Source organism: Pseudorca crassidens, chromosome 10 (genome assembly GCF_039906515.1).
Source record: "Pseudorca crassidens isolate mPseCra1 chromosome 10, mPseCra1.hap1, whole genome shotgun sequence".
Classification (NCBI taxonomy): domain Eukaryota; kingdom Metazoa; phylum Chordata; class Mammalia; order Artiodactyla; family Delphinidae; genus Pseudorca; species Pseudorca crassidens.
In genome coordinates this window covers 81,499,913-81,527,314 of record NC_090305.1, presented here as the reverse complement: position 1 = coordinate 81,527,314, position 27,402 = coordinate 81,499,913, and the positions used below count along the sequence as shown (strand labels likewise).

The following is a 27,402-nucleotide window of genomic DNA, read 5'->3' as shown; positions in this document are numbered from 1 at the left end:
ATTTTTAATTAGCACTATTTGGCTTGCGGTAAAGAAGAACTGAATTCACTGCATTAATTTCACATCATGCTCTTCAGTGACAAGAAGCTTAGATCAAATAGTGAACTTGGAATTTCCTTCGAGAATTAAACTAACGTCTACCCTGACATTGCTCACGTTTTGATGTGCCTGCTCTGGTTTGCTCCCTTCCCTGGCTCAGCCCCCGACTGCTGGAGAAAGGCCTGGCGTGTGTCTTTGAAGTAAAAGAGTGAAGTATTTTTGGCTCTGCAACAAATTTCAATCTTTATACTGACTGCAGAAATATGCCAACCAATTCTCTAAAGAAGCTGGAAAATGTTATGAGGCTGTAACAAAAAGAGGAGTAGCTTGGCTTTGGATAACTACTATGATTTAGGGTTAAATAAAGTAGAACGGGCTGAAGAGAAATCCAATGACTATGCTAAATCAAATATCTACCTACTACCATTACGTCTTCAAATTACTAAATGTCCTCTCTGAGGTAATGGCTTTACAATGCTGACCCAGCCACTCTAAGCAAACTTAAAATTCTACCTGAACTAGAACATCTGTCATTAATGACAGTTTTGTGACATGTGGAATTCATTACATCTACTCTAGATTTTCTTTTAACTCTATACATCCTTATTATATGCAAAAGAAACAGATGTAAGGAGACAGAAAACCCAGCCTCGGACATTTTATCTGTGTGAATGAAATTTAATTTAGGAGTTTGATCCGTAAACTGGGAATAAAACCATCCATTCAGTGGGTTGCTAAGAACAAGAAATAAGATAATACGTGCAAAAACACTTTGTGAATCAAGTACAAATTATCATTAGCCTGTGGGCTTTTAAATGAATGCCAATCCTAAAAAGATTAAGTATCACTGAAAGTTTCAAAGTAGAATAAGAACCAGATTATAAGAATGTAGAGGCCAAATTTAGCTAACAACTGGAGAGAAAAAAGAAACATTTTTTTCTTTATCCAAAATCAAAGTTACTTAATAACCAAATAAAACAACTCATTCAAAATACCTGAATATGTTACTTTCCATGTCTAAGTCAATCAGATGACAAGAGGGAGAGGGTGTTCTTTATTAAACAGCAAAACCTCTGCTCTGTGATGCAGATTAACTTAATTATGTGATGGCAATCATTGGTCACAACTATGTGAAATTGTTGTCAACAATGGGATCGGCATTTTTACCAGAAACAGCCCACGGGATCTCATAGAGTAAGATTCATTTTGCTCTCATACTGACCGTCTTTGAAACCAATTAATTAGCTCAAAAAAGTATGAGTAATTTCTGTTTACTCGTCCTCTGCTGAAAATGACATTTTAGAAAAATATAATTTATCCTGGCACCTAAAAGAATCCAATCCACCTCAGTGCACTTTAAGGAACGTTAAGTCCAAGCAATACATGTGGCTGTTAATTTTACAGGATTTGTAGTATCTGCAAGCGGAGAAAGCTCTCAGATTGCAGAGGTGTTTCTGCTAAAGGTACCTTCACAAAGTTATGAAAAAGCCATATTTATGACATCCCCATCTGTGAAGCAAGGTCTGAGAGAGGGGCAGATGTTTTACACCGAGCCCAGACTCCCACCCCACTTACAGCAATGGGACGGCACGCAACACGTGATACCGATGGATAAATGGCAAAGGGTATTTAACTGTGATCCTTTTGCAGATCAACATGAGATCTGAGAATACTGCTTGGTAAGGCATTTCCTAGGCTAGGGTTGGCCTCAGGAGACAGCTCCCTGAACATCAGAGGAAACCAAATCCAACAGCTTGAGCTGGTGTTTCCCCAAACATGGAGTAGGTTATCACTCTTCAACATTAATAACATTAAATCTCAAGTGAAAACTTACTCCCTTTCCAAATCTCTTTCAAGTCTTCTGGTAACATCACGCTACTCTGTGGATGACACTTGCCTAAAACGTGCTAGTCTTGCTTTTAACTAAGAGAGCAGGCTTCAAGGTTCAGTGATGGCATTGGCAAGAGCAGCAACAAAGGATTTAATCTTTTCACTGTGTTTATTTTCACACTTACCATCTATGGCGAAGAAGAGTAGTTTTCCCGTTGATGATTCTAGTAAGGTTTTCTTTGTGAAAGATTTATTTAAATAGAAGTGGTTTGATTTAAAGAAAAAATATTAAGTGGCATTAAATAAGCAAATCATAAAGATGGAACTCGGTGGATCGAAATTGGGAAAAGGTAGCAGAGGTACATGTGCTCAGGGACTCCGGGCTGAGCCACAAGGTGAAAAAGTAGGTCACCCTAACTCATCAGAGGCAAAATACTTCAACAGCTGACATTCGAGCAGGTTTCAATTAATTATAGAGATGCTAAACGTAGCACCTGTCCAAGCTGAATTAACATCACTCATTTATTTCACCTAGGTAAGATCAGCCTATGTCTGCCTAAGAGAGAAATTATCGTAGTCTTCACAAGGAAATTCAAAGAGAAGCGGCAGAGCACAGAGCAGTGCAAACACACAGCTTCTCAGAATCACCTGCGAGGCTCTTTCAACACAGAACCCCACAGGCCCCCCACAAGTCATCAGCTGATCCTACCTGTTCAGATCCAGACTAAAGGCATGTAAACAGGAATACAAAGTTTACAAAGTTTACTTTGTAATACAAAGTAAACAAAGTTTACGCTATTCAGTAGCCAGTTTAGGACCAACACACTTATTACTGAATGATCAACTAAGATTCCCAACTTGGTTCACCACCTCAAAAGAAAGGTGCTTCTGGCCATAGGGAATGTCACCATCTCAGCCCTCTTTCATATGTAAAGTTTTAGAGGCAAATGTGAGACTTCTAGCAAATAATACAGAAAGTTAAAAATCAGTTAAAAAAAAGCAGGGGCCTCCTTTCATGCCATCCTTGCTAGACTCAATGAATCTCGGAGTGCTGATCTGCGCCAGTCACTATGCCAAGCACAGGAATACAAAGCAGCAGCCCCTACTGAGTGAGGGGATCTGCTGTGAGCATAATGCATCCTGGCCAGCTTGTGGGCCAGAATCAGCCTAGGGAGCTGTGTGGAATGCAGATTCCTGGGTGCTATCCCCGGCGACTCCCAGCCAGCTAGTCTGCAGTGGACTGTAGGAAGGGGCCACTTAGGAAGCTCCCCTTTGATGTGGAGGCACAGCAGGTTTGGGATCCACTGATTCAATTATATTTTTAAATCTGAAAATTAGCAGGAAGAAACATCTCACTCCTAAAAATACTGAATAACTGAAGAGAAATATGAGGCAGCCTGGACTATTTCAAAACATTAAAACAAAGCATGGTATTACTATGCAGTTTCCAAGAAAGAAAGCCATCTATACTACAAGAACAGTCAGACTATGAAACTAGAAATGCCAAAATGACACTACAATCACTCACCATCATTGCTCCAATGGAAATCCTGCTTAATAGTCAACTCCCAAAGAGGCAGCTCGGCTAGCAAAAGAGTACTGGCACACTCCACAGATATTACACTGCAGGTGTGGTTCAAGACCACCGCAATAAAGTGAATATCGCAATAAAGCAGGTCACACGAATTCTTTGGTTTCCCAATACTTAGTTATGTTTACACTATACCGTAGCCCATTAAGTGTGCAATAGCATTATGACTTGAAAGAATGTATATACCTTAATTTAAAAATACTTTATTTAAAAAAAAACCCTTTATTTCTAAAAAATGCTAACCATCATCTGAGCCTTTAGCAAGTTGTAGTCCCAACAATAATCACTGATCAAAGATCATGATAACAAACATAGTAACAAAGAAAAAGTATGAAATGTTTCAAGAATTCCCAAAATGTGACACAGAGACATGAAGCCAGCAAATGCTACTGGAAAAACGGCACCAACAAATGTGCTTGATGCAAGGTTGCCCCCAACTTTCAATTTGTAAAAGACGCACTATCTGCGAAGAACAATAAATCAAAGCACAAGAAGTGAGGTATGTCTGTAGGTCTCTCGCTACTATGGGTAATAACCTCCTCACCAATTCAGAATAACATTTACCACCAACATGAACTGAGTTATAAGCCTTGCTGCCATTGTAGCTCCCTCCCTGTCACTGCCAGGCAGCAGTGGTTTTAAAGGAACCGCCTGCTGAATTTTGTAGCAACTGCTCATTTGTTCATAAAAGTCACAGATGAATATCAGTAATACATGAATTCACAGAAGACTGCCCACCCACACATTTTCACCAATTTCATCAAAAGATAAGACAGGGCTTCCCTGGTGGCGCAGTGGTTGAGAGTCCGCCTGCCGATGGCAGGAGACACGGGTTCGTGCCCCGGTCCGGGAAGATCCCACATGCCGCGGAGCGGCTGGGCCCGTGAGCCATGGCCGCTGAGCCTGTGCGTCCGGAGCCTGTGCTCCGCAACGGGAGAGGCCACAACAGTGAGAGGCCCGCGTACCGCAAAAAAAAAAAAGATAAGACAGTAGAATCTCTCCTTTAGCAGGTATGAGTTCTTCCTAATATAGTCATAAACAGATTGTAGAAATTTCTTCAATTTCAAAAACATTTTTGGTCTTTTGGTGTTAACTCTGGAAAACAAACATGTAGTGATAAGCCTTCTGGAATGACAACAAAGAAGAACGGGTTCCAAATACTTCTTCCTGTTACAGCCCCTCACCCCAAACACAGAAGAGACACTGGCAACATTGGGAATGGTTCTTGGTCCTGGTCCCCTGACTGCCTCTCCTTTCCAGGTGAGTAAGATGTTACTCCCAAACCAGCCGAGAGCCATCACATGGTGCCTTCCTCCACTGCGTGGAGTTGCCCCCAAGCCCACACAACTATCCATCTCCCAACCTCCTGTTTTTTCCATCAGCCTTCTCCTTGGCTGCTGCTCCCAAAGAGGGACCTCCTTCTACACTTCCCAGCTGAATCCCTCTCTCAGCACCTGACCCTCATCCTTCTGCCAGACTCTCTTCTTTCTTACAGCTTTAAATTTCCCTTGCCACAAGAGGGTCCAAAGTCCCCACCCAGGGGCCTTTATCAGTTGCATTTCCTGCCTGGTTGACAAAAGGCACTGGATTATGTATGTAAATCCTGCATTCACACCACACCTTCTTCTACTTTGGAAGTTTCCACGATTGCTTTGTCACTGAACAAGTACCTTATTAGCAGACACTGTGTATGCTACATATTGGTAGATAAAAAGAGCAGAAATATGATTTTAAGACACTCCTTCCCCTCACCCACACCCCGCCCCCAATACACAGACATTCTATGAGAGAGACAGAGGAAGAGAAATAAAATCATCTCCATGAAACGTGCTGTATGTAACTGAGTGAAGTGCTTCTGGAAGAGGGGACCAAAAGGGCCCCCTTCTGCCTCAGGAAGTCCTGCAAGAGGTAACACCTTTAAGTGGGCCTTGGTACAAACAGCAGCTGTTTTCACACTCCTTTCTAATCCACTTTGCCCATTCTCTAGAGCATCACTAAGTCACATCACTCAGGTGCTAAAAAACCTGCAATAGGTCCCCACCGACATATCAAGGCCAGGGGTGTCTGATGGCACTGAGTCTCTCTGAGCAGCCCCAGCCTGCCTTTGCACACAGCTTTTCCACACATGGGTACACCAGCTCCGGCCAATGGAGACTCCGTGGAGTACATTTCAGACAGCCTGGAATTTCCTGCCTCTGCACTTGCTCCCATCATCCCTGCTGCCAACCTGGAGCCACCAAACATGGCGGTTCAGTGCACAAGCTGTGCAGCTGTATGTGGCAGCCCTGTCCATCCATCAAAACACTTCCAACTTTAGGGTATTATAGTTGATTTTTTTAAAGTATTTTCTGCATTTTCCACAATGGACATGTATGTATTACACACCTAAAAATTGACGGGAAAAAATGTGCACATGGGAAAAACAATCCATTCTGCTCTTCCGAATAGCCTAATGTGAAGGCTGTTTCCTTTAAGAAGCCTGCTCTGAGTTACTGTGCGAGAAGCAATCTGTGCCCCTCCTTATTCTTAAGAACTTGGACTGTTTTACGACTTTCGCCACATCCTCCTGTATCTACGGCTGTACCCTTTTTTCTCTCTCATACCTATCAACTGTCAGGCACTGCATGAGGGGCTTCACCATGCTGTTTCATTTCATCCTCTCTGGAAACCAGTGAGGTTGCTATTACTGTCCCCACATTATAACGAAGGAAGCCAAGGTTGGAAAAACTTGCTCAAGACAAAGAACTAACCTATGGTTCTTGCAAGTTTAGATTTAAATCCAGTCTAGTCTGGCTTCAGAATCCTTAACTCCAAAATACTTGGCAACTAACTGCCTTTTCTGATACTGGCCACTTAAGAGTCTTCAGCAAGGAGACAGTATCTTATTCAGCTTTGTACTCACTCTGGTGCCTACTCCCAGGCCTCACTGAGAACCACAAACTCAAAGAACTTTTTATAATTACAAAAAAGATTCCTTGGGGTAAGAGGTGGGATGTTGATTATGACACTGTGACTCTTACAACTGCATCCAGCCCGACAGAAAGCCCTGTAGGTTCAAAGCTAGCTAGGCTGTGTCCCCAGCTCTACTCCCCCACTTAGCCTTAGTCTATTATCATCTTCACCTCTGAACCATTCTCCCTGCTTCTACCCTTCTCCCACAGTCTACACTCAGCAAGTCAACCAGTGAGATGGTCCTGTGTTACTCCCTTACATAAACTTTCCAATGCCCCCAAGCGGCTTCTTCCTCTGGCCTACAAGCCTGTACATGAACAGGGTCCTGGTTCAAAAGGTCTGACTTCCCAAGTCTCTACTTCCCTCACCAACTTCACTAGCCTTCTTCAAGTCTGGGCACCGGCTCTCCCCTCTGTATCAAATGCTTTTATTCCAGATCGCCGCATGGGTGGCTCCCTCTCATCACTTAGGGCTCAGGTCCCCAGGGTCACCTCCTTAGAGGCTTTGCTTGAACACGCTATTACAGAAAGACCCTGTTGTTCTTCCCTGTCTCAAGCTTGCATTTGTAGTCATGAGGACAATGACAAAACAACTTGCAGTCATTTAAAAAAATGTGTCTCGTTAGTTTTGCCTTTCTCTCCAGCTAGATTTTAAACTCCACGGAGGTAGGAATGATACCACATCCCCAATGCCTGAAACAAGGTGGGCACTCAAATACTTTCGAGTTGTTACTGAATCTAACTGGATATAAAATTAAGTTTTATGATCGGAATTTTTTTAAAACACTTTAGGCAGTATTATGACAATGGAAAAACAAGCTTATTTGGATTCTCACATGATTGACATCAGATAACAACAGGCTTGGAGCCTAAAAGAACAGGGACAGCTCAGAGGTTCATGAAACTCCTGAAGTCACAATGCTTCATTCTAAGTACATGCGCATTTTGATGGGGCAAGATAGCATAGCTTCATCACATTCACAAATTACAACATCAAGATACATTTAGAACTACTGAACTTGGACATTTCAAAATCACATTTCCTTTAAAAAAGCCATGCCTCTATACTCTGTGTGTGTATATATAATTTTACCAACCACTGAATTCACAACCGTGGGATCTAGAAGGAAACAAACCTTTTACTACACTGATGCAATATTTCAACAAAGATTTTATAAAGTACACTTTTTCCCTGTCTAATTTTAATAAAAATCAGAAAATGCACATCCCTTTCAAGAAAATTCAGAAAATACCCAACATCTGATAGGCATTAACCCATTCAATGAATTAGAAAACCTACTTCCTGACAGGGGGAGGGGTATTATAGCGTACCCATGCTGTCACTGGTTTAATACTGCTCTACCTTTTACCCTCTAATAATGATTTTTAAATGGTTAAGCACTTACCATAATGTGATTGAAATGCCTGCGGTTTGACAACCTGATTACAGTCGTTACACACCACCAAGTAGAAATCATCGTGGGCTGGACAGAGACCAAATATTGGCATGTCTGCAATAAAGAAAGAGAGCATCACTCACACATGCGGTTCCTGTTAATATGAAACCATCTGGGGTGGCAACACTTTCTAAAGGAGCTGCCTTATGATAAAGTACACAGGATAAAAGTTGTTCCAGTTTAAAAGTAACTGATGTGACACACCATGACTATTAAAACAGAGAAATCAAATCAGGCTTACAGAAACACCGTTATAAAGGGTTAAAATAAAATGCACGAGAAATCATTAGTATGAGGTAAACCAGACAAATCTTTTAAAATGCGAACAATGAATACATTCACACAATAAAGCAACTTTAGATGAACTCTACCAAGGGTTATGAGGAAGAATCTGCAACCACATAAAATGCCTAGCAATTCACAAAGCTGTAGCATCTAATGGTTTTGTTTGGTTAACTATGCATTCTATTCCAGCCATCTGGTCTCTGCGTTCTATGCAACCATTAAGAAAGGAAGCAGAGGTTTCACTGAAGAGTAAAACTGCTGGTTTTGTCAGCATGTAATACAAAGAAAATGATTTTCGTACTTTTTTTTCTTCAGGTCACAACTAACCTCTAGTCCTTTGCTTGCACACTGATGCCACTGGACAGAAAGAACCTCAGTACAAGCACAACATTTCATACATTAATCTCAGTTCAGTTACCAGAATAGGGCAAGATACAAGTTGGATTTTTTTTGTACTAAGAAGTTAATTAAAATACAAATGTAAAACTAGACTATCTGTATATACATGAAAACGAAGTACAGTAACTTGATACCTGGTAATATATGGTTAACTAAAAAGTCCTAACTGTGGACAATTAATTATTAGTAACAATCCAGGGAAGAGAGCTAAGAGTTCAAATCCAGAATCTAAATCTTTTAAATATTTCAGACTTGGCATTTTACACTATAAGCACTATTTAGAACATCTGCAATGAATGGATAATTAGCACATTTCAATTAGGCAAATATTTTAGTAGACCAAATACCAAGTTTAAAGAGGGAAGAAAGATCCAAAAAGCTGATTAGCATCTGCTTTCTTTCCTGTAAGATTTAATTTCACACTTTCTCCAGCTTGGGTGGGCTTGGTGGTTTTAAAGGAAACAGAAAATGCCCCGAGGTGATGTAAAGTGATGATAATCTCTAAAATGTCAAATTACGGATCTAATAATATCTACACACAGCTATAGGTCAGATTTTCTTAAACAGTTTCTATTACACTGAACTGCACAGATAGCTAGCTGTGAACCTGAAATATACCAGGGACCAACAGGATTCCGGGATGCAGCAGCAGCACTGAGCAGGTTCTACGTGCTCCGATCTCATTTTATCCTCACAACTACTTGGGTAGATACCATTATAACCTTGCTCTGGAGAGGAGTAAACTGATTCACAGAAAGGTGAACTACTTTGTCTAAGTCAATAGCTGAGATTTGATTCTGACTCACAACAATGGGTTGAATTTGGTCCCTTGAAGACCGAAGGAATATGATTTCTAGAAATTCCTTCCAGATTCCAACTCCAACAAGTTGAATGTCAGGGCTGAACACCTTTGACGGAATAAACTGATAAGACAACAGAAGAAGTTTCTAACAGACTGCTGACTTCTGTGACTAAGCTTAACAATTTCACGAAAAATAAGAGCCAAACAATGTGCTATTTTCCTGGAAAGCATGCCCACATTGAGTTAAAAATAGTACATGTGGGAGAAGGGGAAAGGTTATATCCATGCAATGATCAACAAGTAATAAGCCATTTTCAATGGCTACAGTTTGACATGACATTTCCTTTTTTCTTTTTCTTTTTTTGGCCATGCCCCGTGGCACGTAAGATCTTAGTTCCCCAATCAGGGATTAAACCCGCTCCCCCCTGCATTGGAAGCGCAGAGTCTTAACCACCAGACTGTCAGGAAAGTCCCAACATTTCAGTTTTAAAAATAAAAATTTAAAGTAGTTTACTTTAAGTTCCATATATCCCTATGCTAAATCATTCTGACACAGGACAATTAAGTATGAATTACAGAAATGGCAAAACATTCATAACTTACAGCTGAAAAGTATGAAATGCCTATACACATCAAATCAAGTTTCATTAATGAAATCAACTTGATCAGTTTTATTAATTAAACAGTAGTTAAAGTATTAAATTAAGTGGTCTCAGTTTAGACTTAGGCCTCGGCAATGTGCCTGGTTTGTGTGATTTCTCACAGCACTCTATTACAAGCGATGCTGTTTAAAATATGTCACTTTGCCAGATACCAGATATTGCTGGGGACTAGCTTCCCACCCCTTTATAAATAAGCCAATTGTAAAAAATTAAAAACTGTATAAATCCTTGCAAATAATAAAAATTTAACTGGCCACAATGATGTTTATGTAGAAAACTGTTCTTTTTTGGTTCTGATTCCTTTGATCCTTTTGTGAGACTCAGAAATACTAATAAAACTAAGTGAGTAGGGGTCATTCTGTGAGGGACCAAGAATTTATACTTCTGTAAAAAGGTTCAATTTCCTCAATAACTTATAATTATTTGCAATTGATGACAATAAAGATGATAATCATAATGATAAACAGTTGGCATTCTCTGAGAGACCACTCTGTGCCAGGTTCTCAGCTAAGCACTTTTCATAAGGTTTATCCTTCAATATAATCTTCATTTTACCGATGGAGACAAGAACTTGTCTAATTTCACCCAGCAAAAAAGTACAACCAGGACTCAAACTGAGGTTTTTGCACCATCTGTGACCTCAATTCAACGCACACCCACACCCCCCCCACACACACACATACACAATCCCTGTGGAAAAAAACATGGTACATTTAAACGCACTTCATGCTACCCTATGAAATCAAGTTCCTGTTCGGAGAACCTAAAGCAACTTTAATTTTAGCTTTCTGAATTCTTTACTTTCAGATATCCATATTTGGACGTAAGCTAAAGGATACGAAATAATTTAAATAAAATGTCTTCTTTGGGGGAAAAAAAGGAGTTTATATCCTTTTTCTGAATTAGGACATTCCAGAGGCCTTAGCAACAGGAATAGCGTGTGGAATGTTGTGGTAACAGAGAAAATGAAATAATTTTTGTGCGCGACAGTATGTATGTTTCTGAATACTTTCCAAGTGTAAGTTCACAATCAGCCCATCTACAAATTAACACATGGAACTTGCCCAAATGCAAGAAGGGAAAAGCTTCATTTATGACAGAAAACAGAGTTCCTATTGAGTTAAAATGAGTTCCTACTGAATTTAAAAAAAAGTTTACAAAATTTTCTTTAAATATACAACTTAAACCATTATATGAAATACAATGAAAGTTTTAAAACTGTACTTGACCCCATGGACTCTGACCTAATTTGAAAGAATGGATTTTATCATGTGTAAGCCCTAAATCTTTCTCAGGTTTCAGGTCACCCTAACCTTCCAATCAGTGAGTGGCCCAGCACCCACACCAAGGCCGTCATGTATTTTGGAGACCCCAGGCCAGCAGCGTAGGAAGGACTGGGTTTAAGCACATGGACACATGAGCACATGTGTGCAGAACCTTCACAGTCCCATGCAGACTGAAGGCCCTCTGGCCAAAGCCTGTCCTGAACAGTTACTTTGGTGCTGCCATCCCCGTTTTGAGGCCTGTGCCCAACAACAAAACTTGAGCACCGTAGCAAAGCATTTCACCTTTGCAGTACCCTGTGTGTCTCCCTTCTCCCACGCACCCAAACTTCTACATGCCAACGACTCCCACATTTCTATCTCTAGCCCAGACGGCTCCCGAGCTCTGTCTAGACTCACAAATCCAACTCCCTCCCTATTAAGACACTGCCATCTGGATGTCTTTCATACATCTCAAATCAAACAAGCACGTCCAAGAGAGCTTTGCCTTCCACCCTGCCCTGTTCCCTGCCCCCCAAAATCTTCCCCCTTTTGGGTAAATGACTCTGCTCATCTTCTCAAACTAAAAACCCACACAACACCCCGACTCTTCTTTCCCTCATCACACCCAGGCCACCAGCAGGTCCGATCAGCTCTCCTCTAACACCTCTGTCCATTTCTCTCCACTGTCCAGCCCGCCACTGTAAAGCCTGTCACCAGCACCTTTCCTATGGACTGTGGAAGAAAGTCTCCCACATGGTTGACAATCCCTTCCACACGACTGCCAGAGTGATTCTTCGAAATCCTCCAACAGATCACGTAAATACCATTAAAACTTCCCAAGTGACTTCCCACTCCTCTCGGAATAAAATCCAAGCCTTTACCACAACCCCCAAGGTTATGGGATACACCAGCGGTCTGTCCTCCGCCCTTCACTCCCTGTCCCCTGAGTCCCTGCTCCCCTCTCTTTGGCTCACTCTGCTCCAGGCACACTGATCTCCATTCTCTCCTTGGAAAGCTTTTTCTCTGCCAGGCTCTGCCCCTGCTCTTCACAAGATGCCTGGGGCATTCTCACACATCAGGTCTCAGCTCAGCTGTCATCTCTTCAAAGGGCTGTCTCCAGCTCCTCCCCAGTTAGTTATTCTCTGTCACAGGTATTTTAAGCAGAGTGGCTAACAGTGTGGGCCACTCCCCAGCACCCCGAATCCAATGTGATCTCGGGCAAGTTCTATAACCTCTTTGAACTTCAGTCTCTTCATGTGTCAAATATTGACGATCACAGTACCTAATTCACCAGGCACCTCCCAGGGTAGAAAGAGTAAGAGAGCTAATACACGCAAAGCCTTAGAAGGCCCCAGGAAGTGCTCAATCAATGTCCCCCAACGGCCTGTAAGGTAGCAGTCATGCACGCCCACTGTATTGCTCAGGAAACTAAGGCACACAGACACTGAGATCTCACAAGCTAGTGAGTGGCAGAGTCAAGATTTGAACCCAGGTCTGCTGGGCTCAGAAGCCCAGGCATTTCCCAACATTCTCCCAGAAGCTGCCAGAATCTGCCTCCTCCATGCTGCTCCCACTGCCAGTGACCGCGGTCAGAGCCTGGTGGCCTCCACACACCGGTACAGAGCTCCTAATAGGGTCTGAGTTGCTTCCCTCTTCAGCCTCCTCCACTCTGCTGCCAAAGCCACCAACCTACAAAGTAATAAAGCCATTCCTCTCCTTGGAGACCTCTGCTGGCTTCAAAGTGGTACTTGGACCCCTGACCTACCTCTCTGTAAGCAAGGCCCTAGCACTCTTTTCTCCTCCCATCTCTCCAGGCTGAGTCAACCTGCTCTAAGCTCAAGACTGTGTGGGTCTTCTCAGAACCTGCCCTGTTCTCTGCAATCCTACCTTTTGGACACAACTGTTCCTACAGCACAGAAAGCTCTTCTCTCTTCTTTCTGGAATTCCCGCCATTCGACCAGAGCTGTGCTCTTACTCATACCATTCATATCTCCATCACAGTCCTTCACTCACTGACTTATGATTTTTGAATGGTAATTGATGCCTCTGCAGCCCTGTCTGACGCAGACTCCTCGCCTTGCCTAGCACAGAGTCTGAGAAGTGAACTCAAGATTATGTGACGGTGAAGTAATGACTGACATCTGGAACTCTCCCGTAGCTTCCACTTGCTCTTAGGATAAAAACTAAGACCCCTGACAAGGCTCTCTCCATGCTGGCACCCTGCACCTGGCCCCTCTGGCCTTCATTTTGTCCCTGGTGCACACCATGCTCTCTCCTGTCACAGCACCATGGTGCTTGCTGTTCCCTCTGTTTGAACTCCCTTCCTCCAGATCTTGACCTGGCTTGTTACTTTACTTCATTTGGTCTCAGCTTCAATGTCGCTTCCTTCAGACTTGGCTAGTCAGGGCCCCATTATCTGCTCTCAGAGCACTGACTTAGCCTTGCCACACAGCACCATGCCCTGTTCGTAACTATCTATCTAACTGTGTGAGCCTTAATCTCCTCCCACTAGACTAAGTTCCACATCTGTCTTGTTTTCTGCTCTAGTGGCAGTGCCTAACAATGCCTAACTTGATGGACAGGAAGCAGCAAATGGATGTACTAATACTATTGGGTGGAGAGTAACTAAAGTATTAGATGAAGTCCCTGTGGTGCCACCATAAGTCGAGGGTATAATTGCGCCTTTATGTCATGTAAAGACATACAGTCACCCACTAAAACTGGGTATCCAGTGAGATAAAAGTTCAAGGGTGAGAAGGTTTCCCTTGAACACATGATCCCATTCCTGGGGGCGGTTTCTGGTAAAATTTGTGTTGCAGGGTCTGCTTCTCAAATGTGCACACTGGCAAATTCTCTTCTGCTAGTGTGTGCAGTGCAGTAACTAGGAACAGTTCTGGAGTCAGACTACTGAGATTCAAGTCCCTAATCTTTCCCTTACTAGCTATGTGAACACAGTTAAGTTATTAACTTCAGTTTCCTCATCTGTAAAATACAGAGAACAGGACCTACATTTCACAGTGCTGTTGTGAGGATGAAATAAACTACTCCGTGGAGAGCATTCCATGCTGAACACATAGTAAACACTCAGTGTTAGCAAAATAAACAAAAACACACAATATACACACACTAGACGTGTTCTGCTGCAAGGGCCCCAGTTCTCACTGATTAAAGTCGCAGGAGATCGATATATACACCAAATGGCAACTATTTTATAATGTGAGCTTAACCTTCAAGTGGTCTCTGCCCCTGCTGCTGACCACACACTCCTCCCTGTAAGCAATGAAAGGCAGGGGAGAGGCGGACGAGACTTGCTGGTGCTCCCCCTGCAGAGGGTCAAGGCTCAAGTTTCGGAGTTTAAGCTCCACCCCGCAAGCCTGGGAGAACCCACAGTTTTAAGGAAGGCAGCCACATGATACAAAAGGTCACTCTGGCATGCGTGTGGATCTACCGAGGTAAGGGGGTAGTGGGCTGGTCCCCAAGGGCTGATGCAGAAGTCAGAGTGAGACAGGAAGTGCCTATGTGATGAAGATGGAAGAGACCAGACTGAAGACATGCTCTGGAGAGCTCTGCAAAGAGATGGGGAGACCATGGATCGGGGGTGAGGGAGAGGGGAGAAAGCCAAAGATGGGCTGCAGTTTGTTCCTTGCTCACTGTAGCTAATGTGGCCAGCTAATGCATGATGGGAGACACACAGATGGAAGAACTTAGCTTGCTAAGGCAATAGAGCCTGGCAGTTAAAGGCACAGCCACCAGAACCACACTGGCTGCATTCAAATCCCAGCCTTGCCGCTTGGTAGCCTTTACCTCAGTTTCCTCATCTATAAATGGGAAAAGTGACAGTACCTACCTCACTGGTTGTAGGAAGAACTAACAAACAGATGTAAAATGTTTAGAACAATGCAAAGTACTTTGTAAACATGAGCCATTTTTAAAATCATCTTCCAGATCACTGTCCTCTGGTCTTTGACCTAAATAGTGGCTATTCTCCCCTCTGCCTATTCCAACTCCCCCACCCATACGCATTTAAATAGTGGTGTTTTTAGGGACTTCCCTGGGGGCACAGTGCTTAAGAATCTGCCTGCCAAGGCAGGGGACACAGGTTCGATCCCTGGTCCGAGAAGATCCCACGTGCCACGGAGCAACTAAGCCAGTGCGCCACAACTACTGAGCCTGCGCACTAGAGCCCATGAGCCACAACTACTGAAGCCCGCGTCTAGAGCCTGTGCACCGCAATGAGAAGCCCGCGCACGGCAACAGAGTAGACCCCGCTCGCCGCAACTAGAGAAAGCCTGCGCGCAGCAACGAAGACCCAATGCAGCCAAAAATAAATAAATAAATTTTTAAAATTAAAAAATAAAAACAGTGATGTTTTTAAATCATAAATGTCACCTAGTCTGATTAAACCCTTAGTTTACCACGTAGAGTACTCCAATGCAGTCAGAATGAAAATCAGTGCTTAGAAAGACCCTGCCTGATCTCTGCAACCGTAAGACACAGCCACTCCTCATCCATGCCCGAATTCCATCTCCTCGACAGTTACGCACACAGGCCAACCACTTTCCCACCTCAGGCCCTTTGCTAATTCTGCTCCCTCTGTACAGAATGCTTTGTCTGGCTGGTTCCAGATCACAGCTTACATTCCACTGAAAGACCTTGCCTGACCACTCAGTTTAAAGCAGGAGCCTATCTCTTCAGGCAGTACTCTCTCTTCACTCATTAGTTATTTGTAATTTGTGTTTTGGCTACCGCCCTAAGATATAAACTCCATGAGGGCAGACGCCATGTCTGCGCAGCACAGGGCCTAGCACACAGTAGGTTCTCAACAAAAGAATTTGAGAAAGGCCCCTGGATTGGACTTCCTGAGTTCAAATTCCAATGCCATCACTCACTCGGAGCAGTAACTCGGGCAAGTTCCTCCGCTTCAGTACCCTCATATGTAAAATGGACACGATAATAGTAGCTACCTTAATGTGTAGTTATGAGGATGAGATGAGCTAGTATACATAAAGCTCTTAGAACTATGTCTGGCACAGAGCATGTGCTAGGTCTGTCTTACCTATTAGGATTATAATTATTTCCATTTTCACTGTCAGTGGCTTACACTGGCCACTGCTTCTAATCTTCTGCTGGTCTACAGCCACCACCTCTTGTACACTCAGTGTATTAAGTACTCACTGTATGTCAGGTCTCATGGCAAGTACTCTGTGTATATCATTCATTCATGTATCAAAAGTCTACTATGCCTAAACACGATTCTAGGTACTGGCTATATATACATCAGTGAACAAAAATCACAACAGCAACACCACCATCTGAGAAGCAATACATATAACACAAACAATCAAAGTTTTCAATTACTGAGCACTTCCTATGTTCCAGGTACAGTGCTAAGTATTAACTCATTTGCTCTTCACAACACCACCCACCTTTCAGGGTCGCTGTCCCCACTTCACAGATAAAGCAAGTGAGGAACAAGATTACCTGCCTTAAGTCACAGAGCCAGCACACGGAGGAGCTGAGATGTGAAGGTAGGCTACTCCCACGTACGTGCTCCTCACCTCACCTCACCTCACGAGCCTCAACATTGCTCAGCGCACTCCCAGCCTCTCCCGCCTTGTTTAATCAAAGTCAGTCAAGGCATCCTATCGAACAGCAGACTTCTGATGCTATCTCTGGACTGTCTGCTCTCACTGCTACGCAAAGGTTTCCTTAGATACTAGGACTCTCAGCTCCACTAGTGTCGGAAACACTTCGAAGTAACCTGATGGACCAACTTGGAAGGCTGGTCTGCACATAACTGACTTTTACTATAGTCAGTCCCAAATTTATTTCAAATGGTAACTGTCAGTTCTGGGTAATCAAAAGGAATATCAATGATATAATAAAAAAGTTTTAAACTGCTCTTAAGTGAGCTTTAACATCTCAACGGGGAAAAGATAAAACAGAATTTTATTTCTACCTTCTGCACACACTTCTCCAAAATTCATATTCTCTGCTCCAATAATTAAAGGGAACTGGACTTTCCTTTGATCATAAGACATTAGATGATGAACCAACCAGACACAAAAAAAGGCAATCAACAACCTGCCAAAATGTATGTGTTTTGGGACCCTGTCTGAACTAAAGCAGTCAATAAAATTACATTAAAAAAAAAAGAGAGAGATGTTTCCAGTACCAAACACCAGAGGACCAAAGAGTCAGAGATTAGAAAGCAGTCTAACAGTTATTCATCACTATGTAAAAGTGGCCAACCTTATAGTGACCCTCCATAGACAAGTCATAAGTGCTACTGTTGTCACTAATTGTACTGAAAATGAGATACAGTACCTGGCAAAGAACAGAGGAAGCAAATATCAAAATCCTAGGGAACCTGAGTTAGGGAAGGCCAGGTAGGGTTACAAAGGTGACATACATGACAGGCTACCTCACATGTACCTTTAGCTACTCAAAATACTGTCAGCAAATTCTGACCTTTCAAACGGAAACTAGAGGCACCTTCCAAAACCCTTAGGGAATCTTACCTGCATCACTACCATTCAGCTAAGTTGCAGACTATGATAAGATATGGGCTATAAGAGAGTTTACCACTTAGCTGGTATTATAACCTCAAGAGAGGTACTTACCTCTAGACATCCAGTTCCTGCGTTTGAAAAATGGTGAAAACAATGGTATCTATGTCAGGAGATTGTTGGATTGAATAAGATAATTCACGTAAAATGTTTAGTTCTATGTCTGCCTAAACACAGTAAGCAGAGTATATGTAAATACTTAATGAAGAGTAGTGTTAATATTATTATTATTATTGTTAAGCCTATGGTTATAAACTCATGACTCAGTTAAGAATACTTTCTTTTCTTCAAAAGGCAGTCAATATCCAACACCACATCTGCCAGACATCTTGTACACGGAAAACCCACAGCTCTCATACAACTAAAAACAGCATTAACTATGGAATGGTATTGCCTACTCACCTAGCTTTATATTTTTAAGTGGTTAGCTTTATACAGACCATACCCTAGCCCAGAAAATCAAGCTCAACAAATTTAAAAGAAATGAAATCATGCCAAGTATTTTCTCTGACCACAACGGAATCAAATTGGAAACTAGTAACAGAAAGATACTAGAAAATTTCCAAACAGTTGGAACCTAGACACTTCAAATAATCCATAACCAATATAATATGTGATATTAACAAGTTAAAGAAGAAAAATCATACTACCGTAATAGTTGATGCAGAAAAAATATGTATGATTTTTTAAAAAAATCCAGAGAACTCGGAATAAAGGGGATTTCCTTAACTTGATAAAGAACATTTACAAAAAACCCTACAATTAACATCATACTTAATGGAGAAAGGCTGCATGCTTTCCTCCTAAGGTCAGGAACAAGGCAAGGATACCCACTCTCATCAAAGCACTGAAGTTCTAGCCATAGAAATCAGGCAAGAAAAGGAAATAAAAGGCATACAGATTTGAAAGAAAGAAATAAGCTTTCTCCATCTGCAGATGACTTGATGGTCTGTGGAGAAAACCACAAAGAACCTACAAAAAACCTCCCCAAATTTAGCAGCTTAGCAGTATCACAGGATACAAAATTTACTTAGTCTGTTTGGGCTGCTGTAACAAAATACCATCGACTGGGTAGCTTATAAACAACAAACATTCATTTCTCACGGTTCTGGGAGCTGGGAATCCAAGATTAAGGCACCAGCACACTGAGTGTCTGGTGAGAGCCTGCTTCCTGGTTCAGGGTCAGCTTTTCATGGTGTCCTCCACATTGAGCTTAAGGGGAGAGGGAGCTCTCTGGAGCCTCTTTCACAAGGGCACTAATCCCATTCATGAGAGCTCCACCTTCATGATCTAACCACTTCCCAAAGGCCCCACCTCCAAAAATCATCACACTGGCGATTAGGTTTCAACGTATGAATTTGCGGTGGGTGGGGGGGACGATGGGACACAAACATTCAGTCTGTACACAAGATCAACACAGAAAAATCAACTGTCTTTCTATATATTTGTAATGAACACATGAAAACCAAAATCACATGGCTAGCCTTCAGCTGGCATAGCATGTTAAGCAAGTTATTTGCTTTATGGTATACCTGAGTATTATCCAACAGCCATGTGGCTATGATGAATGTAGCAAACTAGAGAGCTGTATCTTTCATAACATCCTTAAAAGGGATGTTATAATTATCTCATATTTGTAAAGTCTCTAAATATCTTACCCAAAGCATGCCGCAGTAGATTCAGAGCTTTTAATAGAAAATTAAAGTGTAATAACTGTCTTGAGTTTGTTTCAGATTCCTCAAGTCAGAGGGGAAATGCTCTTTAGATTTTCTATATTAATGGTCACAATGAAAAAAGTACACTGAACTCTATATTCATCCTCAAGATAAAGCCTCACTACTTGAAGTACGGTCCACAGGCCAATTGTTTCTGTATCATTGAGAACCTGGTTAGAATTACAGAGTTTCAGGACCCAACCCAGACACTGCAAATCAGAATCTGCATTTTATCAAGATTCCCAGGTGATTTATATACATGTTTGATAAGTGCTGAAAACAGAACATCATATAACCTGGACTAAAACTTGAATAATGTGACCAATATTGGAGAAATTATTCATATATTATCCAGACTTTTCCCAATCCATCCATCAAAGGCATATTGAACATATTTCCTCACCTGTACATTGCTCAAATGTGTATTTAGTATTTGCCTATTATAGAATATAATAAATATATACTATATCACGTATACTGAGTATATTAGTCTGTAGTTTTCAGTTACTGTGATGTCTTTGGTTTTGGTACTGGCCTCATAGGATGAGTTTCTATTTTTTAGAAAAGTTTGTGTTGGGCGGGCCCTACTTCTTTATACATTTAGTAAAATGCACCAGAGAAGCCATCTAGGCCTGGGCTTTCTTTTGTGGGAAATTTTAAAGTTTGCAGTTTAAAGTTGACAGTATCTTTCTTGGAATTTGTCCATTTCATCTAGGTTATTCAATGTGTAGGCATACAGCCATTCACAGTATTCCTTTATAACCCTGTATCTGTCAGGTCGGTAGTGATATTACCTATTGAATTCCTGATTTCAGTGATATGAGTGATGTGGTCAGGTCTAGCTGAAGGTTTGTCAATTTTATCAAAATCAAAGCACTCCAATGTTGTCAAGGATCAACTTTTGGTTTCACTGATTTTTTTGCTTTGTTTTTCTACTACCTAGTTCATCTAATTCATTATTTTCTTCCTTCTGCTTGCTTTGTGTTTAGTTTGCTCTTCTTTTTCTAGTTTCTTAGGGAGGAAGGTTAGGTTATTGATTTGAGATCATTCTTACTTTTTAATGTAACTATTTACAGCTATAAGTTTTCCCTTAAGTACTGCTTCAGTTGCAGTATGTTAAGTTTTGGTATGCTATGTTTCATTTTCATTAATTTCAAAGTATAATTTCTCTTGTGATTTCTTCTTTGACCCACTGCTTATTTAGGAATGTTCTTTAATTTTCACAAGCTTGTTAACTTCCCAGATTTCCTTTGGTTGTTGATTTCTAATTTTCTCCATTGGGGTTAGAGAATGTAATTTGTACTTGTATGATTTCAGTACTTTTACATTTAGTTAGGCTTATTTTATTGTGGCCTAACATATTATTCTGAGAATATTCCATGTGTGCTTGAAAAGCATGAATATTCCGCTGTTGGTTGTGTCTAATTGGTTTATGTTTTTCAAGTCTTTGACATCCGTCCTGATCTTCTGCCTAGCTGTTGTAACCATTCTTTAAAGTGAGTTATTGAAATCTCCAACTATTACTGTTGAACTGTCCATTTCTCCTTTCACAGTGTAAGTTTTTTGCTTCATATATTTTGAAGCTCTCTTGTTAGGTACATATATCTTTGTAACTGCTGTTTCTTCCTGAAGGATTGACTCATTCATGATTATAAAATATCCTCCTCTATCAGTAATGACTTTAAAAAGTCTGTTTTGTCTGATATTTGTACAGCTAGACTAGCTCTCTTTTGACTACTGTTTGCATGTTATATTTTCTATTACCTTTCAACATACTTCCAACTTCGAATCTGAAGTGGCTCTTGTTGACAGCATATCACTGAATCATGACTTTTTAAAATTCATTCTGCCAATTTCTGCCTGCTGATTAGTGTTTATTCTATTTACATTTAACGTAATTACTGATAAGGTAGGATTTATGTCTGTGATTTTGCTACTTGTTTAATACATGTTTTATGTCTTCTTTTGTTCCTCTATTCTATTACGGCATCCTTTTGTGTTAAATTAATAGATTCTAATATACCTTTTTAATTCCCCTTTTTTTCTTTCACTCCCCCCCCACCCAAGTTATTTTCTTAGTAGTTGCCCTGGGGATTACAATTAACATCTTAACTTCAGACAATGTAGTTTGAATAAGACCAACTTAATTTCAACAGTATTTTAGAAATGCTTTGCTTTGATATGGCTCCATTTTGTGCTTTTTTCTGCCAGCATGTGGGCCGTGTTCTGCTGTTTCTCTGCCTTATAATTTTTTGTTGAAAACTAGACAATACAGACAATGTAATGTGGCAATTCTACAAATCAGATCCACCTGCCCTTTTGGTTTGTTTAGTGAGTTACCTGGTCTAATTGTATAGTCTGTATTCTTTGTTATGTGTGTGCTTTGTTAGCTAATTATTGGACAGGGATTTCCTTAAATATCTTGAACCAATAAGTCTCCCAGGCTTTGCCAAGGGGCTCTGTGCGTATGTTGGGACATGTCTTCAATGCTCTAGCAATCAATTTACAACTCTGCCTTAGCCTTCACTTCCTGCTTGCATAGAACCTCAAAGTCAGCCAGAGGTGAGATATTAGGGTTTTCTCAGGTCATTCCTGGGCATGTGGACAGCCCTATACACACACACTGTTTTCTTTTCTTTCTTCTTTTTAAATTGAAGTATAGCTAATTTAATGTACTTGGTTTTCTAGATTCCCAGGAATCTTGAAAATGTTGGAGCTCTTTAAAAACTCCAACTGACATCTCATTTCCCAGTGTTTTCTACTTAGTTTTTTGGTCAGCCTCTTGTCAACCTCAACTAATATCACCACCTCAAACAACTGCAATGTACAATAATTGCCACTAATTTTTTTTTTTTTTTTTTTAAACAAACACCTTAGGGATAGGGCACAGAGTGAGCTCTGATACGGACAACTTCTGAGAATGGAGCTTTTTAGGGAGCTACTAGACAGATCAAACAGTGACAATTTTCTGGGCATATGGCTTTAGGGAAGCTCCCAAACCCATTCTTTCCACTCCGATGGCTTCTAAGCTACTGTTTTTCACAGCTACTGTAGTTGTGAGGTTTGCAGGTTTTCAAAGTTACTGTGGAGTTGGGGGTGGGGTGCAGCAGCATTAACACAGAGTGAGTTAAAACACCACAGAGTTTGCTGTATTTATTTACAGAGATTCAGTTATTTTTCTTGTATAAATGCTCCATAAATCCTGCAAGCCTTTAATTTTTAGAACTCTGAAAAAGTTAATTTTGTCAATTCTTCCCAGTGTTCTCACTGTTTTTACAGAGATTTGGGGAAGTCCTTACTCCACCAATAGGAAATGCTCACTGGAAGTATTTTAATGGAGGATAACATTATCAGATTCTTTATTATTTTCAACTCTACTCAAACTGTGGAATGGAGAAGGGAAATTTGTGGTTCAAAAGTAAAAGTGAGAAGGCCAGGCATTTGCATTTGCAATAGTACAGGTGAGAGACACAGGGTAGCTTGGACTTGGAGATCACAGTGAGATGGCATAAAAACAATTCACAAATATTTAGAAGGAACTGCTGACATGACTTGGTAATGGCCTGGATACAAGGGTGGTGCAGAGAATGATGCCAAGTTTCCTGTCTTGCAGAACAGGATGGATGGGTGGTACCAGTCTCTGAGAAGGAATCCTGGAAGAATGCCAGGTCAGAGTAGGAGGAATACACACTGGGGACATCTTAAATCTAGGTGCCTCTGAGATTTCCAAGAAGATACCAAGGAAGCCATCATCTTGCAGACTCTCCCCCGGTTTTAGAGAAATGCTTTATAAATCAAGTCCTTAAACATTATTTCCTCTACATGGGGAGGGGGGAGGAAAGGCAAGGCATGTATACTAAATACCAATAATTCAAAGTCACCCAGGAATTAAAAATACGGTTCCAAGAATGATGAGAACCATGCATAAATGTCTGAGATTACTCATTGCCTACATGCAAGTGAATTAAAGCTTCCCCAAAGGCAGCTTTATTTAAAGAGAAGTTACAATGAAAATAAAGATAAATCTTTCCTCTGTCTTAAAAGATTCTGTTGCACTCTTGCAGACGTCAATTTAATGTTCAATTTAATGTTCTCATTGATGCCTGTGAAAACAAATCAATCACATTCGTTCTCGCCTCCACTCATTCCATAAATACTCTGAGTGCCTCCTATTTGAAAGCGCTTGGTCAGGCCTAGGAGACAGCTGGGAATAGGTCAGACTAGGTCCCTGAAGTGTGAATTGTTCTTTTGGTCCCAACATCAACTTGTCTGAATATCATAGTTTTTTGGTTCTGTAATCCTTTCCTTTAGGCCTCTCTTTCATGCATGAAATTCACTTGTACAGCTGCTTTTTCTGGTCAGAGTTGGGCAGGCATAGATTTGTAAGGCAACACTGCGGCGGGGGGGGGGGGGGGGGGGGGGGGGGGGGCAGGGAGGGTTGACTGCTGGTTAATTACTTCTATTCCTAATCTCTCTTAATGTTACAAAGGTTTGTTCTCCTTAAACATATGAGGTCCAGTTTATTACGACTGGGAAACATTAAAGTATTTCAAGGTTGTTTTGACTGTTAGCTCATTTCTGACCTAATGGGCAATACTTTCACAAGAAAGTTTTATGTATTCTCTTATCTCAGTTTTGCTTCTTCAGACTTTGTAGTTTCACTCCTTGTCCTTCCAGAGGAAACTGGTCAACATACCTGAACAAAGAACTCAAAGCTCACTTACCAAAACCATATGCAAACAGATGTGGTTTGCAGATAACACCCTGTGCAGCCACAGTTCAGAGTGATGCCTCAAAGTTCAACACCCATTTCTCCCCAGTAGCTTGTGTGTTTGTTTTCTAGAGAGGTTCTAAAGTAAAAGGTCAGGCAAATGTTTAAAATACAATATAATAACAATAGCCACCTTGTCAAATGTTTATGGAGAACTTACTGGGCCAGACAGGATGATAAGTATTTTACATGCTGTATGTTACAAAATCCTCACAACAACCCTGTGGTACAGGTACTATTATTAGCCCAAGTTTACAAATGAGGAAACAGGCATGGAAGGATTAAGTAACTGGCCCAAGATCACACAGCTGGCAAGAGGTGGGGCTGGGGTTAAAGGTTAAATCTAGTTGATTCCAGATCCTAGTCCCTTAACCAGCATGCAATGACATGTCACTGGTCACAGAGCTTCAGTCCTTCCTCCAACAGATATTAACTAGGGGTCCTAGTAGTGTCACCTCTGGGGAAGAATAAATAAGAAACACAAAGTGTCAGTCCTTACAGAATTGACACAGCTGCTTATATCATGAAAACTGTTTAAGACACTTGTCTGGGCAAAACTATTCACCTACATTCTTTACACATACTACTACTTAAAATTCACAACTGGCTTAATAAATCCCAATTAAAGTATGGTGTATAAAAGTTATAATGGAAATGATTTTAGTTGGTGGGGGTGGAATCCAAATATGTTCAATTGAGGTACAAAGCATTCAGCTATAGTTTTAAAAAACTAACACGACAATCCACACTTTCTCTCGCCACTCAGCACATTAGGAAGCACTTAGAACAATAAGGAAAAAGAAATACATGTGCTAATAAATGGAAACTAACAGAAACTACACTTTTCCCCCCACTGAGCATTTGGTCTATTTTATTTGAGGTAACATGTTTCTGTCCTCCCACATTTTAGAAAAACAGCCGACACACTGCCTTACTTACATCTATGCTTATCAGTAATGACACGGCCATATCTCTGCAAACAGCCGGTTAATTAATTTGTACCCCTCTCTTTTGGCAGCCTGCCTATGCAACCAAACAGCAAAAATAATTACACTAGGCTAAAGAGGGAACATTTTCACTCTTCTTTTTGAGATTTCTTATCGAGGGGCCTGCTGCCTTTCTTTAAATGGGTTTGAGTTGTAGAACACTTGCAAACCAGATTAAGGTCATTACAAAATGATAATGTTTCCATTCTTTACTAAAGCATGAATATTCAATCGGGAGTCAAAGGGGCAAGGGAGAAAACTGACCAACCAGTCTAAGGCAAAAAGTATGGGCTGAGTAGAACCATGAACGAAGAAATATCCAGCTCTTTTCCAGGAGAGACCTTCATCACTTTCATCATGTTAAATCTGAGGTTAATCTATCAACAAATATTTACCTAGAACCTACCAAAGGCAGTCCCCTTCTTTTCTACACAAAACCATACATGAGAAAGTCAAACAGGAGATCAGTGGGATCCTGTACTCAGCACCACAAGCCACAAAATTTCTAATAAGGTATCACCTTTGAAACCCAGTCTCTGGTGATATAGTTCTAGCTCTTCAAAGGTAAACACAGCAGTCCCTTGATCCGCTTAAGCCCACCTAACGTACAACTGACGTCAACGCTTTCTGCATGCCTAATGATTTTCATCTGTTTAGGTTGTGATGGTGGAGTTCCGTTTTAAGAGAGGAATCTGTTGGTTAGTTTCTAAAGTCACTTGAAATCATCCATGAAAATTTCTCGGACACCACATGGAGCTCTACCAGTAAGTCCTACACAGCCAGTTGTGTCACTGATGTCAGAACAGATGGCTGCTTCTACCAGATTAAGTAGTTGGCTTGCGTTTAAGGTCCTTCTTGTATGAAAAAATCCATGTAATTCAACACCACAAACATAGGACAATGAGATGCTTACATTCTGAGACACTTGGTGGGAACTGAGTCCAAATAAAGGAAAGCAATCAATATTCCATAATAATTTGTGTGCTTACTATGTTCAAAGCACTTTTTCAGGATGCTGAAGAGACAGCAGTAAGCAAAACCCTGTCCTCATGGAACTTACATCTTGGCTGATTCACACCTCCCATTTCAAGCACATTTCAGGTCAGTATGCACTGAATGACTGGTGAAAAGCCACACTGCTTTTCTCTTTTGTGCCATCGTATAGTATAATTCAAATAACTTACAAGCACTTATGATACAACCCTCCTGTAAAAGTTGGAGACATATGTTTCTTATCACCAGCGTTAGAAAACTAGTTTGTACTGTGTACTCACTCATCTTTACAGTAAGCAGACTGTAGTAAAGCAGTCGAGTAACCACCCAAACACACTGTGGCAGGGCAAGATAGGGACCACGCAAAGAACACTGCTGGTACCAACCTGTGCGAGACTGCACTGGTTTCTGTCCAGAGCTGTGTGAAGGTCCAAAAACCACGTGAAAGGCAGTTTAAGGGCATCATCACAGAACACTGGAAAGGGCAGGCTGCTCAAACGTTTGAGACTGTGCGTTTGAGGCACTGTGCTGAGTACTGGAAAAAATGGCCAGGTAAGACAGTCGCTGCCCATAAAGAGCTTCCAATCTAGTTGCAAAGCCCAGACATAGACAGAAATACCTCTTTCCTTAATTTCAAAGATGCCATCAAGTGTGCGTCAAGGCCAGCATTTGGGGAACAATAAAAAAAAATGTACCCTTCAACTTTATAATCCATTCTGATTTCAGAAATAATGAAACATGAGAAAAATAGGCATCTTGGAATCAAGGATATACAGTAATAGCTACTCTGACACTTCATGGGTGCTGCTGTGCAATGGAAGTGAAACTCAGGATGGGGAGGGAGGGCTCCTCTTGGCAGCCAGCCCCAAAGATTCAGTTACCCGAGTGCCACGAGAGTCTCACCAAGGAACCTCGTGCACGTGACTTCTACAGAGGGAGCTAGCACCCTTCCAGTACTCCAGCAACATAAACATTCATTCCTGCATGCGCATTTTTATCAAGCATCTCCTACGCCTCAAACTCCGAAGAACACTCTACCTGCCACACACTAAGCAAGGGGCTTTAAAGCCATGGTTCTCGACTGGGG

The 27,402-nt window shown here is 41.3% G+C and overlaps 1 protein-coding gene across 1 annotated transcript in view; it reads right to left on the bottom strand.

The window, feature by feature from the left end:
• The window catches only part of ATXN7 (ataxin 7), a 128,867-nt gene that overhangs the window by 41,669 nt on the left and 59,796 nt on the right, over positions 1-27,402 (bottom strand). The window contains 1 exon segment of the mRNA XM_067755083.1: positions 7,818-7,922. Within this exon segment, the coding sequence (XP_067611184.1) occupies positions 7,818-7,922 (105 nt within the window).